This window comes from Paroedura picta, chromosome 5 (assembly GCF_049243985.1).
Source record: "Paroedura picta isolate Pp20150507F chromosome 5, Ppicta_v3.0, whole genome shotgun sequence".
NCBI lineage: Eukaryota > Metazoa > Chordata > Lepidosauria > Squamata > Gekkonidae > Paroedura > Paroedura picta.
This window is the reverse complement of record NC_135373.1, coordinates 128,979,675-128,996,155: the sequence shown is the minus strand read 5'-3', so window position 1 is coordinate 128,996,155 and position 16,481 is coordinate 128,979,675. Positions and strand designations below refer to the sequence as shown.

Here is a 16,481-nt window from a genome sequence, read left to right as displayed (position 1 = left end):
AAAAATTTTCACAGTCAGAGTAGTTCAGCAGTGGAATAGGCTGCCTAAGGAGGTGGTGAGCTCCCCCTCACTGGCAGTCTTCAAGCAAAGGCTGGATACACACTTTTCTTGGATGCTTTAGGATGCTTAGGGCTAATCCTGCGTTGAGCAGGGGGTTGGACTAGATGGCCTGCATGGCCCCTTCCCACTCTAGGATTCTAGGAGTCTAGTTCAGCAGTGGAAGGGGCTACCTAAGGAGGTGGGGAGCTCCCCCTCCCTGGGGGTCTTCAAGCAGCAGCTGGACAGATCCTTCTCCTGGAGGCTTGAGGCTGATCCTGCACTGAGCAGGGGGTGGGAGTAGATGGCCTGCATGGCCCCTTCCCACTCTAGGATTCTAGGAGTCTAGTTCAGCAGGGGAAGGGGCTGCCTAAGGAGGTGGGGAGCTCCCCCTCACTGGCCGTCTTCAAGCAAAGGTTGGATACCCTGGAGTCCATTAAGCTCGCACCGACTGCTTCAATGACTCCATCCAGCCACCTCATTCTCTGTCGTCCCCTTACCAGCTTTGTTGCCCTCCTCTGGTCATGCTCTAGTTTGTCTACATGCCTCTTCAATTAGGGTGCTCAAAACTGAACACAGTACTCCAAATGAGGCCGAATCAGAGCAGACTAAACCAGTACCATCACCTCCCGTGATCTGACACAATACTACGTTTGAAATTAAACTGTCGGCATGACAAGTGAAGAATTTATTTGACTTTTTCATTTCTAGCGGAGCTGTTCTCCCAAAAGATATCTGGGTAACTGAAATCTCCCACGACCACCAGGTCCTGTCTCTCTGAGAACTTTGTCATCTGGTCTAGGAGCATCTCATCCAAGTCCTCTGCCTAGCCTGGAGGTCTACAGCAGACCCCCACCATAACACCACTCTTATTTCCTACTCCTTTTATTTTCACCCAAAGACTCTCAGCGGAACTCTCCTGCTCAGACACATGTATTTCCTCACCCGTATAGATATTCTTAACAGACGGTGGTACTCCTCCCCCCTTCTTTATTTGTCTGTCTCTTTTGAATAAGTTGTACCTCTCAATCCTATGATTCCAGTCATGAGAGTTATCCCACCAGGTTTCTTTAGATCAGAGTCCCCTTCCTTTATTAAAGGTAAAGGTATCCCCTGTGCAAGCACCAGGTCATGTCTGACCCTTGGGGTGACGCCCTCCAGCGTTTTCGTGGCAGACTCAATACGGGGTGGTTTGCCAGTGCCTTCCCCAGTCATTACCGGTTACCCCCCAGCAAGCAAGCTGGGTACTCATTTTACCGACCTCGGAAGGATGGAAGGCTGAGTCAACCTTGAGCCGGCTGCTGGGATCGAACTCCCAGCCTCATGGGCAGAGCTTCAAACTGCATGTCTGTTGCCTTACCACTCTGCGCCACAAGAGGCTCTTCCTTGATTAGGACTTCTAGTTCTTCCTGCTTGTTTCTCATACTCTGTGCATTAGTGTAGAGACATCATAATCCTTCATATGAATTCCCCAGGTTTTTAGTTTTTGAAATTTCCTGCAAGTTAATAGTTCCCTGCATATGTTCCATTCCCTTTAAATTTGCAGTTCCACCAAGTCTCTGTAATGCCTACTGAATTATATCTGTCTTCACGAGAAGCTTGAGCGCTTCCTTTTTATTGCCCATTCTTTGGGCGCTGGTATACAGGCACCTGAAGCCTCTTCCCCTTGGCTCCACTTGACCCTTGGTATTTACTGTCCTCCATTGGCCTCCCTTGTGGCCTTCTTCTAGAAAACCTACCCCGTGGTCCCAGAATCCCACCCCCACCCACCGGCACCCCCAACACTGCCTCAAGCTTACCTCAATTATCTTCAGTTCCCGACTCTTTCCTCTTCCCCTGACAGGCAGGATTGCAGAGAACACCACTTGTGCCCCCATTCTGTTCAGCTGCCTCCCAAGGTCTTTGTAGTCAGCCTTAATACACGCAATTGTGTTGATGGGTGTATCATTTGTTCCCACGTGGACCATCACAAACGAGAAGGAATCCATAGGTTTTACCAGTTTTGGCATCCTGTCCGCAATATGCGGCCCTGCCTTGGGCTTGATCTGAAAATTACAGCTGGTGCAGAATGCAGCTGTGAGGGCCCTCACTGGAACTCCTTGGAGGGCCCATATCCAGCCGGTGCTGAGGCAGCTGCATTAGGTGCCAGGTGCTGCCTGGATTCAGTTCAAGGTTTTGGTATTAACTTTTAAGGCCCTACATGGTTTGGGACCTGCATGTCTGAGGGGCTGCCTTTCGCCCTATGCCTCCCGCTCTGCGGGTTCTAATGTGCTGGTCATTCCTGGCCCCAGGTAGGCGCGCTTGGCCTCGGCCAGGGCCAGGGCCTTTTCGGTCCTGGCCCCTTCTTGGTAGAATGAGTTCCCAGAGGAGCTGCGGCTGACACTTTCCCCAAGACCTCTTTAGTCTCGGCCAGTCCAGAGCCAGCGGGTGCATCTGTTTTTAAGGCAGGCCCTTCATACCTTCGTATCTTGTCCTTTTATGTGTGTTTTACAGTCCTGTGGTTTTAAACGTTATGCCTTCCATGGTTTTATTCTATTTTATTTCTTAGAAACTTGTCTTGGCCCCTTCCAACTCTATGATTCTATGAGGAGAGCGACGAGGATGATCTGGGGCCAAGGGACCAAGCCCTGTGAAGATAGGTTGAGGGACTTGGGAATGTCCAGCCTGGAGAAAAGGAGGTTGAGAGGGGACATGATAGCCCTCTTTAAGTATTTGAAAGGGTGTCACTTGGAGAAGGGCAGGATGCTGTCTCTGTTGGCTGCAGAGGAGAGGACACACAGTAATGGGTTTAAACTACAACGATATAGGCTAGATATCTATGATTCCAGGAGCCTGGTGTGGCTCCAGAGACCGTTCCACGTAGAAGGAAGTTCGATCTGTGAATGGAAGGAAGAGAGCTGTTCTGTTCATGGAGACACGGGCAGTCACAGGGGCTTCTTAGCTTGCTTTGGGAGGGTGGGTGGCCTCTTACTTCCGACAGCAGGCAGTTGGGCAGTCCGAGGCCTGAAGCAGGAAGTACCAGTCCAGGGAAACATGTGGATTCCCTGCCCTGTGAGGTGTTTGCACAGGAACACCTACAGAACCAGCTGCCCCATCATCACAGCTGGCGCCCCAAGCCAAGCACAGCCTGCATCCTGGTATCCCTGGGAACTAAATCCGTGCTCCGTCATCGTACAGCATGTGTTTGGGAAGCAGAGTTGGGCACACGGCCACCTGGGGCCCCTCCCCTTCCCTCCCCTTCCTGGCCCATCATTGGCCATTGGGGAGGGGGGTGGCAGGTTGACAGGACCATATATGGTCATATCACCTGATAAATGCTTAACAAATTTTAAATATATATAAAAAATTAACTAACATCCATTCATTCAGGAATCCCTTTCAAATTCACAAAACCGTGGCTGAGAAAGCCTGACCTGGAGGGTAGCTGGCTGTCCTCTGCAGAAGTCCTTCCTGAATGTGACGCTGAGCCACCTTCAACATCCCCTTTCTTGAGGGGCTGCTGTCTGGCCCACAGGGCAGGGCAGGGCAGGGCAGGCGGAAGTTTCTTGAAAGGGCTTTGGTTGGCTGTTAACTGGAGAGGCAACCATAATGGAGACAGAGCTCCTGCACATGTAGAATCATAGAATAACAAGGTTGGAAGGGACCTCCTGGGTCATCTAGTCCAACCCCCTGCACTATGCAGGACACAACCCTCTCGCTCATTCACTGTCACCTGCCACCTCCCTGAACGTTCCCAGAATCAGCCTCTCCGTCAGGTGGCTCCAAAGATGGAGAAAATCTCCAAAGATGGAGAACCCACCATCTCCCGAGAAAGCCTTTTCCACTGACTGCCAGGAACATCTTCTGGAGGTTTAGATGGAATTTCTTTTGCATCAGTTCCATCCCATTGGGTCTGGGATGAACAAGAACCAATATGCAGAATCCCTCTCTCATGTAGCTGCAGGCAGCCAAAATGCACCTGGGCTTTTACGTTCTGAGGGCGGTACATGTGAAATAACCTCTTCCTCCATCTTTGGACATTTTTTGGCTGTTGCCCTGGAGTGGGACATGGTATGTCCCAGGGTATGTCATTCCTCAGCCCAGCACGTTTGCCTCTGTGCTGTAGCCTCCTCACCCCCCTGTTCTTCCGGGTCCTAGTCCTGGTCAGGATGGATGGGGTGAGGGTCTGTCTTCCCCCTCGCCCCATTGAAGGTGCCTCCTGTGCTGAGGAGTGTTTCTGCGAAAGGCAGCTGGGGCCCGCTTCCCCCAGGGTCATTAATATGTGGCAGTGAGGGGTGGGGTGTTTCTGCTGTGCGCCTGGCTCAGCTGCTGGAGGGTGACAGGCTCCCTTTGCAGCGGCCTTGCGGGCCAGCAGAGTGTCTTTTAATCCCGTTGTCACCTGTGCAGATACCAAGGCTAAGCGACTTTTAACCTTGTTGCTCTCTCTGCTGCTTCTCAAAGCCGTCATCTTTCATGCTGAGATGGCCAAAACATGAGCTCAGTCTGTCAAGCTGTGTGAGGTTAGAGCTGTGGATCATGTCGGCTGACAACCGGCCAGGGCCCCCCCCCTCCCTCCCTCCCTCCCTCGTTGGGCTCCTGAATTACTTCCTGGCTGTGGCTTGTCTGGCGGAGGGGCAGCAGCTGGCCTTTTCTCAGGCATTCTCCGACCAGCAGTATTAACCGAAGTCCCCACCCCCGTCTCCCCTCCCGGGGCAGGCAACCTGTGAGGGAGCAGCTTGTGCTTCTGGCCCATGCAGCAAACCCACCGAAGGGCAGGCCAAGCAGGAGTGGTGGGGCGGATGGGGGAGCTACCTCAGTGGAGCCACAAGGACAACCTTTGTGTTGGGGCACTTGGAGCTGCCGGGGCCTCCTTGGAGCCCTGGTTTCAGGTCTGTCCGTCTCACACGGGGAATTCCCTCCTCTTGGCAGCAGCAGCAGCAGGGGGCCCTCATCATCATCCCCAGTGGGCAAAAGCCAGCCAGGTGTGTCAGCTGGTTACAGCACCTTCCCATGAGTTGCTAGAGCCAGTTTGGTGTCGTGGTCAGGAGGGCGGACTTCTAATCTGGCACGCCGGGTTCGATTCTGCACTCCCCCTCATGCAGCCAGCTGGGTGACCTTGGGCTCCCCACGGCACTGATAAAACTGTTCTGACCGAGCAGGAATATCAGGGCTCTCTCAGCCTCACCCACCCCACAGGGTATCTGTTGTAGGGAGAGGAATGGGAAGGCGACTGTAAGCCGCTTTGAGACTCCTTCGGGTAGGGAAAAGTGGCATCTAAGAACCAACTCTTCTTCTTCTTCTTCAGTGATATCAGGGCTCTCTCAGCCTCACCCACCCCACAGGGTGTCTGTTGTAGGGAGAGGAATGGGAAGGCGACTGTAAGCCGCTTTGAGACTCCTTCGGGTAGGGAAAAGTGGCATCTAAGAACCAACTCTTCTTCTTCTTCTTCAGTGATATCAGGGCTCTCTCAGCCTCACCCACCCCACAGGGTGTCTGTTGTGGGGAGAGGAATGGGAAGGCGACTGTAAGCCGCTTTGAGCCTCCTTTGGGTAGAGAAAAGTGGCATCTAAGAACCAACTCTTCTTCAGTAATATCTGGTCTCTCTCAGCCCCACCTCCCTCACAGGGTGTCTGTTGTGGGGAGAGGAAAGGGAAGGTGACTGTAAGCCACTTTGAGCCTCCTTCAGGTAGAGAAAAGCGGCATATAAGAACTAGCTCAGTGGGTCTCTCTCTCTCTTTCTCCCCCCCCCCACCGGCCTGCCTCAAGGGTTTCCTGCCTGATGTGAGGCATGGGGAGAACAGCTTTCCTGAGCCCTCTCTATCTTTGGCACCCTGGTGGGTGGTCTTCCTCCTCCTCCTCCAAGAACAGGTTGGCCCCTAATTCTGGTGGCCCTGGAGCACACTCCTGGAGGACTCACAGCGCACTGCTTTCTGGCCCCCCTCCAAGGGGACAGGCATCCATCAGGAGAGCTCTGCATCCTTGTCCGAAGTGCAGGGAAGGGTCTTGGAGAGCCCACCTGGCTTCCTGGCGCTGAACCGAAGAAGTCATCCTTGGAAGCTGGATGGGGGTGGGTTGGGAAGGCCGTCCTGGAAGTCCTTGGCTTCAGGACTTTGCTGCCGGGGGCTGGTGCCAGAGGGCCCGTGGGTACCTCAATGACGGGAGCTGGGAGCCCAGAGTGAGCGGGGCAGAGAGGGACAGGGCTTGCTGGCAGGGCAGGGCAGAGGGGGGACTGCTGGGGACTGCGGAGGGCTCCTCTGTGCTCCTGCTGCCAAAGAGGCCCTTCAGCCTCCCTCCCTCCCCCCCCTCCCTCCCCCCCAGTTGGCTCTCTGCCTCTAGTGCTCCCGGGGCCCTGGGCTGCCTGGGTTCCTTGGGCTCTCCCCGACACCTCCCTCCTGCAGGCCTCTCCAGCCACCCCACCCCCCAGCCGCTCCCCCTTTGTGGGCAGCCTGTGGGCAGCTCCCTCCTTGGTCCCCTGCCATGTGTGGGGCCCTGGACAGTATTTCCCGAGGGAGCCACCGTGCCCCCTGCCCCCCCCCCCCTTGGCTTGACCAGTCCTGCTGCTTCCGGGGTTGGAGCCGCCTTGAGGGCAGGCCGCTAGGACTCCATGCCTCAGGCTGCTTGGGGCTGCAGTACTTTCTCCTCCAGAAATGTTTATTTCCAGTCTGGTGCTGGCTGGAGCCCCCTCCCATTCCGTGGTCTTCCCCCACTCGCGCTGCTCGACTCCCAGCCCCCCTCCCCCCAGCCTAGCCAGCGCTTGCTTCCTTGGCAGCCCCGGTCCCTCATCTGATCAGCATTCATCTGGCCAAACCGCCTGGCTGCAAAGGAAGCACGGCATCTCTGCCTGCCCGCCTGCCTGCCTGCCCGCCCGCCCGCACCCTCTTCCTCTTCCAAGGCATTAACGGGGCTGATGTGTCTTGCGGCCCCACAGCAGGGGGAGGGAGGGAGGGAGGGAGGGATTGCCTGCTCAGCTGGGGCGGCCCCTCAGCACCGGAGCCTGAGCCCTGCAAGGCTGACTGGCCGGTTGGGGTGGTCTGTGGGTGGTCCCTCGGCAGGCTGCAGCTGGTGGGCAGGCTAGAAAGCTTCGTTTGCTGCAGGTGAAGCCCCCCCCCCCGCTGTCTGGCCTTAGACCCTGGCCTTAGACCCTCGCCAAGGCAAAACCTCTCCCTCCCTCCCTCCCCGCTGGCTGCTTTTTTGCATGGCTGCGGTTGTCTCTTGAGGCTTTTCTAGCTCAAGGGAAATGTTTTCTCTTGCGGTAGCATAAGCACTGGGCTTGCCTCCCCCCCGGGGGGGGGGGCTCTTGCAGAGAAGCTCTCAAGCCATTGCCTTCGAGGCTCCCCCTCCTGCCTGCAGCCCCATCCCAGTCCCGCAGCCCCCAAATGTATCCAGGGCCAAAACATGCCCTGCAGGCTTGTGACGGGGGTGCTGTTCCTTGTTGGGATGCAGAACTGTTGTTTTTTCCTGATCCTGTAAGTAGTTAGCCCTTTTCCTGATCCTGTAAGTAGTTAGCCCTTGTCTTTGACCCGGAAGTTACGATTGGTACAGAATGCGGCTGCCGGGGTCCTCACTAGGACACCTTGGAGGGCCCACATTCAGCCGGCACTCCAACATCTGCACTGGTTGCCAATTTGTTTCCGGATCAGGTTCAAGGTTTTGGCTTCAACCTTTAAGGCTACACGTGGCCCGGGTCCCGCCTACTTACGGGACAGCTTGGTTGTCTGTGCCCCCCGCAGGGCCCTTTGCTCTGCGGGTGCAAACCTACTGGTGGCCCTCGGGATATTCGCCTGGCCTCGACCTGGTGGAATGAGCTCCCAGAAGAGCTAAGGGCCCTGCCGGAGTTATAGCTTTCCGCAGGACCTGCAAGACGGAGCTCTTCCGCCAGGCATATGGTTGAGGCTAGGGCGGGCGGTCCCGTCATTGGATCGGGGCTCCCTGGATTCATCTGAGTGATCTGATTGCTTCACTCCCATATTAGCAACCTGATGTCCCTTGGCTGACGTGGGGCAGTTTGGGGGTGTTAGTGGGGTTAGTTAGTGCTCGCCTGTTGCCCAACATTGATAGTACGGATTGGTTTTAATGGTTTTAACTATGGGTTTTATTGTAATTTTTATCTTGTAAACCGCCGTGAGCCTAAGGGAACGGCGGTATAAAAGTTTAATAATGATGATGAGTCTCCCTGCCCCCAATATCCCAGGATTGAAACCGTTGAAATCAACCTGTGCCAAAATCCACTTGAAATAATGGCCCATGCGCACCACACAATGCCCCAATCTCCTGGGCTGGCCCCAGCTGCTCCTCATTGGACCCGCAAGAGGGCCTTCTGTGGCGTCTGTCCCCACCTCTGCCCAGGTTGGCCCTCATCTCTTGGTCCTGGCAGTGGCACTCCGGGGTCTCAGGCGGAGAAGGGTCTTTCCTCCCCATCCCCTCCTACCTGCTCCTTTTAAGGGGACATGCTGCCAGGGGCAAACCAGGGGCCTTCTGCAGGCTCTGCCACTAAGCCCCCACACACCAGGTGCAAATGTTGTGCCAGCCTCTCGCTCTGAAACACCAGGGAAGGGTCTGGGGGGCCAGAAAGGGTCCCAGTGTGTTGCGCTCCATGCGTGCATGACTGCTCTTCTGCCCTGTGATAGGATGAGCTGAGGTGGGATGTTCTGCCTCCTGGCCTCTGTGCTGCCATCGTGCCCCTTCCAACCCTCTAGTTCTGTCGCTCTGGGCTCCACACCTGAGCCGCATCTGGAGCCCCCTCCCTCATCCCCTCCAGGCAGGAGACAGCTTCTGGCTGAGTTGGTTCCCTCGTGACCTCGGTCTCCTTGGGCCCTCCTTGTGGCGGCTTTCCTACCCTTGGTGGCGCGTGGGGGGTCAGCCGACACTGGTGGGGGTGTCCTTTGCAGGCCATTGTGCTAGTTGTGGGCGCCGCGGAGGAACTGCTTGGCTGCTCTGCTGACCATCGGCCTCTCTCTCTCTCCCCCCCTCCCCCCTGCTGTAGGCATTGAGTGTCCCCGCGGGGCCCGAAACCTGCCCGGCCTGGTCCAGGAGGGAGAGCCCTTCAGCGAGGAGGCCACGTTCTTCACCAAGGAACTGGTCCTGCAGCGAGAGGTAGGGCCGGGGCGACCTGGCAGGAAGAGAACAAAGCCGTGTGGTGGGCGAGTGCTGGGGGCCCCTGCCCCCAGGCTGACGTGGGGAGATTCATGGTGGGGGGGCAGCTCCCTCACTAACGCCTCTTGCTTCTGACGATGGAGCTTTCCGGGGAGCTCTATGGGTTGGGGAGGCCTCTGGTTGTAATGTGCCTCTTCTGCTCCCCCCCCCGCCCCCCAGGAGGGGGCTTTTGTGACTTGATGGGATGTGTGTGCACAGAGCATGCCCAGCACCACAGCCAGCAGCCTCCGTGCGAGTCCTCGGCCCATCAACGCCCGGTTTCTCCACTTCTCTCTCCCCCCAGGGTCTTGAGCGGAGGTCTTTCCTGGCCCCCCCCCACCCCACTTCCCTTCCCAGGGCATCCTGCGGGCCCTGCGCACCCTCCCCACTCCATATTCACAGGGGAGCAGAAGGAGCCCCCGGGGGCTTTGCTTCTGTGGCCTGCGGAGCCGTCCCTTTTGGGTGCCCCTGGCTGCTTGGGGCATGGCAGTCCGCCTCCCTGACTGCCCTCCTGCCCGTGGAGGCCTGCTCCCCATGCCCGGCCCGCAGAGGGGAGGTGGGTTCAGTGGGGGGGGGGGTGCGTCATGTGGTGCCCTTCAGGCCAAAGGGGCTCCTGTGGGCGGCAGCCTCCTGCCTGGGCAGGCTCTGCGTGCGTTTTCCTCTGACCCGAGGGCTGTTGTGTTGATGGCCTCCAGACCGCTTCACGTTGCGTTTCCTGGGCTTGCGTCGATGTGGATCATACGATACGGGAGTCGTGGAGCATCTTGTGGGAGTGCGTGGCCTGTCTCAGGAGAGCCATGCGGCTGGGCTGGGCTGTGGCCAGTGTGTGTCACATGCAGCAGCTACAGGCTTCAGAGGCCTTTCTTTGCACCGTCGCTGTGTGCCGCCCCTCTCCCGAAACGGCTGGTTTGATTTTATTAGTTGGGAACATTGAGCTCCCTGCTGCAGGCGAGGAATATTTATGCCTCCCTGTGACCGGCCGCCCTTTATTGCCCTTCTAGCAGCGAGCGCGGAACTGGCTTCCAAAGAGAGCCGCCTTGTGCTGCCCGCTTTCCTGGAAACGCCGGGCCTGGCTGGCTGGCTGGCTGGCTGCTGCAGGCGGGCTGCCGTTTCCCACCCACCCCTCACTGTCAAGTGGCTCACTGCCCCCCCACCCCCCCACCCCCGCTCTCCCTCCCGCCCCAAGGCTTCCTTCCTCCATGCCTGGCTGCTGCACCTCTCACCGCCTTGAGGAGCAGGGCCCAGCCACCTTGTGCGACTCCTGGGCCGGGGTATGCTTGGAGGGAGCTGAGAGGGGCATTCCTCAGGGAGCACTCTGTGTGTGCTCAGGAGCACTTTGGGCTGCCTTGCCTGCTCCACAACAGGCAAGAACTCTTCTCAGACTATGCTTGCCCTCGAAAGCTCCCGCCTTGAATAAGTCTTTGTTGGCCTTCAAGGTGTCTGACCGGACTCTGGTTTTGTCTTGTTGTGCTGCTTCAGACCAACACAGCGACCCACTTGAATTTGCCTGCTCCAATAAAGGACCCCCATTCTGGAAATGGACTGGGGCTAGGCCGCACCCCGCCCTTTGTGGCCCTGGTCTTTTGCTTCCTCCCTCCAGGCTCTCTGACAGAGCCTGTCACTGCCTGCAGCTGATTCCCCCCCCCACCCCCATCTTGAAGTGACCATAAGAGGCTGCCTCCGGGTGGGTCCTCCGGGGGCCTGTCAGCCTCAGGACTCACTATGCTCAGACTGCCAGCCTAGTGTGCTCGGGGGTCTCTGGGGAGGAGGGGGAGGCCTGTCCCATCACTTCCTGGAGGCTGGACGCGAGGCCGTTCGTTCGTGTGCCACGCAGATGGGGCCGTTGGAGGCTGGAGAGCTCTGCCCTGCTGCCGGGCCCGGCACTCCCTCCCTCCCTCCCTCCTCTCTGTCTAGTGCGGCGGGTGCCAGAGGAGCAAAGGAGCAAAAATTGTGGGTTGCTTTGTGCCACCAAATTGCATGCCAGTGTGACAGGGACCCCACTCACCATGCAGACGTTGTGAGTTCACCGGGCTGGATGGGCATGGAAAACAAGCAGGCACAAAACCGGGCCCTTGGCCGGCCGGGCCCTGCTGGTGACTCCAGACTTCTCCAGCGAGCGCTTAGTGCAGGAGCCGCCTCTGTTGGGTCCGGAGCTCCTCGTGGGGCAGGGTGTGTGTGTGTGTGTGTGTGTGTGTGTGTGTTTGTGTGTGTGTGTGTGTGTGTGTGTGTGTGTGTGTGTGTGTGAGACCCATGCCTGCTGGCTCAGGGCTCCAGTGCTGATCTCCGGGGCAGGAGCGTGGGGGGCCACCGGCTTTCCTTCCCTTGGGAGGAGGATGCTGCTGCACAAAGAGCGCCTGATTCCCTGGCTGAAGCGGGGGCTTCTCGCCTGCCACACGCTCTTGCCATCTTTCTGCTCTGGTTGGTAATTTCAGTGTCTGCTCGGCAATGGCCCCTTTCGGCCCCTCCTTCCGCTGCCTCCCACCGGGCACTACCCACCCCCAACTCAATGCTGCCTGCTGGGTGGGCCTAGGAGTGCCCCTGCGGTTTGCCCAAGACGCCAGAGCCAGTGCACTAGCCACCTGCCCTCCGAGCCATGGGGCACCCCACGTGCTTGTGCTGGGGCCTCCCTGTCCATTATGCCTGGGGGGCGATCTTGCTTCCTCTCAGCCCACTGTAGCCTGCCCCCTCCCACCAGGATCTGAAGCCCCGCAGGAATCCCCTCCTATCCTCCCCCCCCCCCCGTTGCTCACAAGGAGGCCTCAGGCTGGACAAGGAGGGCAGACCCTCGGGGGAATTTTGGTGGCTGAGAGGGTGGTGGGGAGAGGGGAGCGATTGGGGGGAGGCAAGGGGCAATCTGGGGCATTTTGGGCTGATTTCATGGACTTGTTTGACCCCGTCAGGGGGCTGAGAGCTGGGCAGCTCAGCCCCGATGCCCCCCCTCCTGTGATTTCAAATCCAGCAGGAAGGAAATCTGAGCGGGGGGGGGGGGGGGCTGGTGAAGCTGCCTGCCCTTCGGAAATCCTGGCATCTCAGGGAGAAAGAGGGCTGAGAAAAGCCCCAACGCAAGCATGGAGGGGGGGGAGGGGAAGGGAGACCCTCTCTTCTCTGCCCCTGACTCCAGGGCTGCCCCGGGGCTGTGTGCGGCAGCCTGCAGCTGGATCTCCAAGGCAGGCAGCTCTCTTAATTAGGGGCAGCTCCGTGCTGAGGGCGCCACTCCCCTGCACTCTCTGGGGAGGGGGAGAGGACAGGAGTGGGGGCCCCTTCCTCAACTGCCAGAGGTGAGGGGCCAGCCATAGATGCTGCATTGCCCCCCCTCCCCGTTGCTGCTGCCTCTCTGAGTGGTGCTTCCTTTCTGCTTTAAGCTAGCTGTGCCTGTCCAGCCTCCTCTGCCCTCTCCAGGGCCCTGGCAAGGAGACCCAGCCTGGCCGTCCTGTCCAATGCCCCTCCCCCCAGTGCCCCTGTGTCCCAGCCCCACCGGCAGCACCTCCGTGCGCTGCGCTCAGGCAGGAAGCTGCCTCTGGCAGAGGCCTGCCCCTTTCCGAAGGTAGCCGTCCCCTGCAGCACGGGATGGGTGCGGAGGGCGGGTTTTCGGCTGGGAGGCTCCCTCCTCTCCTGAGGCTAATTTTAGAACCGGGTCAGCTCTGCTCTTTGTGAGCGTGGGCTGGAGGCTTTCACACTTTCCTTGCCCTCCCGGGCTGGCCGACTTCAGCTCGAATCCGTCAGAGCCCTGCAAAATCCACCGCTGACTGTTCTCTGCCCGCATGCCTTTGTGGGCTTCCCGGGAATCATCTCAGCACTTCTGCTCCTGCCAGGTCAGCAGCTTCAAGGCCAGGCCCTCCAGGAATCAGGCAGAGAAGCTCTTTGGTGCCTTACCTGGTGTGTCAGTGCTAAACTCTGCTCCCATCTGACCACCGGATGCCCTGCAAGCTCTCTGGGTGAGGCCAGGCTGGGAGGCAGGCTGGGGGAATGGCTGACTTTGCCCTCGAGTTGCTGCTCTGTCTCCCTGCCCCCCCCCCCCACTGCAACTCTCTGACACGCGCACATACATGTGCATTGAACGCCCAGTTACCCGTTGATCAGCTGTGCAATGCTCTGACTTCTGCAAGGCCTTTCCTGCCCTCCTTGGCCTTTCGAGGCAGTGGGGACCAGCCTCCTGGCCTGAGTCTTGAGGCTTTCAGCAGCTGCAGCACGGAAGGAGGTCTCTGGGTTTTACTGCCTGCTCCAGGGAGGCAGCCACAGGAGGGGGTGTGATTTAAAAAACAAAACTAAAACCCTTCCCACTGACTCCCCACAAAGGCCACGCTCCTCCCCCAAGAGCCACTGGTCAGGGGAGAGGGGAAGAGGCCACGGCTTCCTGCAGGGAGGGATCTGGGCCAACGGCCGGTGGCCGAGCAGGGGCCAGTGGGCAAGGAAGCAAGCCAGGGTGTCTGGGGAAGTAGCCTCCCACGTCCAGCCCCCCAGTTCACATTGGATTGCCACAGAGAAAAGCAGGGGAGCTCAGCCCAGAAGCAGCCAAAGGAGAGTGAAGGAGGCCACTGTGAAAGGGACCGAGGGGGCTTCCATTAGAAGGCGGAAGACAAAACAGAACAGAAATTCTGGCCAGACGCCTGCCAGGTGAAGACATGGCAAGGAAAGCAGCTGCTGAAGGAGCGTGTGGCTAAAACCCCGAGGGGAAACCGAGGCAGCCTCAACTGCATCAGGAGCAGGAAACCGGTGGGGACGGGGGGGGGGGCTTTGGGTGCCCCGGGAGGAGGGCAGGGAGAGTGGCAGGAATGGCTCTAGGCAAGGAGGACAAGTGGAAGGGGGGAGTCAAGATGGGGCAGAAGCGTCAGCGGCAGGCCTCGTCCGGATGCAGTAGAGCAGCTAGATCCGAGTTCAAGAGCACCTTGGGTTTTAGGGCCGGTAACTGGAGTGTCGAAGCTGCTTTGACAGATCTGAGGAAGGGAGCATTGACTCCTGAAAGCTTCTGGCCCCAAACCCTGGTTGGTCTTGGAACTATTTCTGGACTTGAACCGAGGTAGCCAAAGTGGAAGGTTGACTTGTGGCAAAGGAACAAGTGGTGAGGACCAGGTGGCCCCTCCCCTGCAGGAATGCGGGTGCCAAACTACTGGCTTCTGAGCAGACGGAGGAGCTCAAGGGCAGGCGTGAGTTCTCCAGCCCCTCTGCAGGAAGGACGGGCACGTCTCTGGGAAAGGGAGGGCTCGCCACCCCCCTTCCGGAGTTTTGTGTTGGCAAAAGGAAGCTGGCCAGAACGGCACACTTGGGCCTTCCCCCCCCCCCCCGGGGGGCCCTGCATTCCCTTGAGGGTGAGAAACGGGTTGGATGGCAGGGAGCCCAGAGGAGGGAGCAGGCAGGGGAGGGAGCAGTGCGGTTCTGCCAGGACCTGTCGTGGGCCCGGGTGGAGAGCCGGAGGCGAGGGGGAGGAGAGCCGTGGCCAGGTTTGCAGGTGGCACCCCATGGGGGGGCCTTCAGCTCTAGGATTCTGTGACTCTATGATTCTACCGGCTGTGAGGAAAGCGGATGGATAGAACTTTACCTCCTTCTCCTGCAACGCCAGAACCGGAGCCTAGGCCAGGCCAGACCACGTGATGCCCCAGCTGCATGAGAGACGTGACAGCCGCAGGGTGCAGAGAGGGCAAGCCCGGGGCTGGTGGTGGCTCCCCAGGAGGTCAGAGGCCCTGGCAGGCCTTGCGCTGACCCCGCGAGGAGTGCCCCCCCCCCAGTGAGCAATGATCAGTGGTGGGGCAGGCCTGGACTCTGCAGTGGCTGGGGCAGAAGACCCCCCCCCCAGCTGGCAGGAGGGGTTGCCCATTGGCTGGCTCGCGGGGCTCCTCCCCTCCCCACATGCTGACGCCTCCCTGCGTGCCATGTCCCTGAAGGTTTTGGACTGGAGAGGAGAGTTTGGGGGAGAGATCCCCCCCCCCCCGCCCCCAAATCCTCCTGGGTGTGCTGCACCCAACAGCCCGGCCATGACATTTTGCTCCTGGTGTCTCCGCCGGAGAGGCCACAGCTGTGTTTTGTGCCAGAATTGTGGCAGCTTGTCAGGATCTGGGTCGGAAGTGCTGCTTGCCTCACACCTCGACTTCCGTGGGTGTCTCTAAGGCTGAGCCCGAACTCACAAAGCCACTTTCCGCCTTCCTTGTTCGACTTACTGTGCTGATTCTGTGTGTGTGTGTGTGTGTTTGTGTTTGTGTGCACCCCTTCTCTCGCAGCTGCCTGGAGTGGGACTTCAGCTGGTGCCCAGAGGCCAATGCCAGCCTTGCTCCTGGGTGGAAGGGGATCTGTCTCCCGTCTCTCCTCTCCCCCACCCCAGTGCCACTCTTGGGCCTTCCACTAAACGACATCTCACGAATGCTAGCTGCTTGAGCGCTTGGTACATTTCTGCAGCCGGGCCTGGATCAGCCTTGCCACTCGTGGTCCCAGCGAGGAAGCAGGAAGTGGACAGTCTCCTGGGCCAGGGCCTGCTTCTGCCCTCTTCTGGCCCCAGGACTTCAAGCAGCAGTCCAAGGTCCGCCCTTTCCTCCTGCTACATACAGAGGGGCAAGCTTAGGCCTGGCTTCCCTGCCACCCCAATGGCCCACGGGGCCCCCAGAGCTCTTCCCCTGCCTGCCTGCGATTTACAGAGCAGCCGGTTCGGAGGTGTCCCCGGGATCAATAGCAATTCACCCTTTTCCTTGTATTGATCAGAGTGACTGGTAGGGAACAAATGGCCAGCATCTGCTCATTTATCAAGCCGTCCTTGGGTGGCTGGTGTGTGTGTGTGTGTGGGCTTTTCCCAGGCCCCAATTAGGGACATGAGGGAAGAGGGCGGAGAATGGGGTTGCCTGGCACACAGCGACACTCAACTACAGAGGGAGCCAGGGGAGGGTCTGCCCAAGGGGGGGAGGGAGGGGCCAGGCAGGCAGTGGGGGGGGGGGAGCTGGTTCTGGCTTGAGACCTGCCTGGTCTCTCAAAGGCCCCTTGCTGGTGGGGCAATGTGGGGGATATAAAGGAAGGGCTATGGGGCTGAACAAGGAAAGCATGGAGCTCCAGCCTGCGACCTCACACCCTCCGAAGCAGAAGGGCAGGCAGAGCACTCCCTGGAGTGTCCAGGGGAAGGTTCCTCAAGGAAGAGCTCCCCGGCAAGTCACACCTCCACCAAGGATTTGGAGGAGGCAGTTGCGGGTGCCTTGATCAGAGTGGGGTGGGGGTGCCAAATACCCCAGAGGGAAGGAGCTCTGGATAGATTGGAAAACTGGGCCACAGCCAGCAACATGCATTTTAATAGGGAGAGGGGTCAAGTATTACGTTAGGGTAGCAATAATGTGATGCATGAACACCGGATGGGGGATACC

The 16,481-nt window shown here is 58.8% G+C and overlaps 1 protein-coding gene across 1 annotated transcript in view; it reads left to right on the top strand.

Moving 5' to 3' along the window:
* The window catches only part of SND1 (staphylococcal nuclease and tudor domain containing 1), a 156,995-nt gene that overhangs the window by 103,639 nt on the left and 36,875 nt on the right, over nt 1-16,481 (top strand). The window contains exon 16 of the mRNA XM_077340608.1: nt 8,999-9,108. Within this exon, the coding sequence (XP_077196723.1) occupies nt 8,999-9,108 (110 nt within the window). The remainder of the gene's footprint in view (nt 1-8,998; nt 9,109-16,481) is intronic.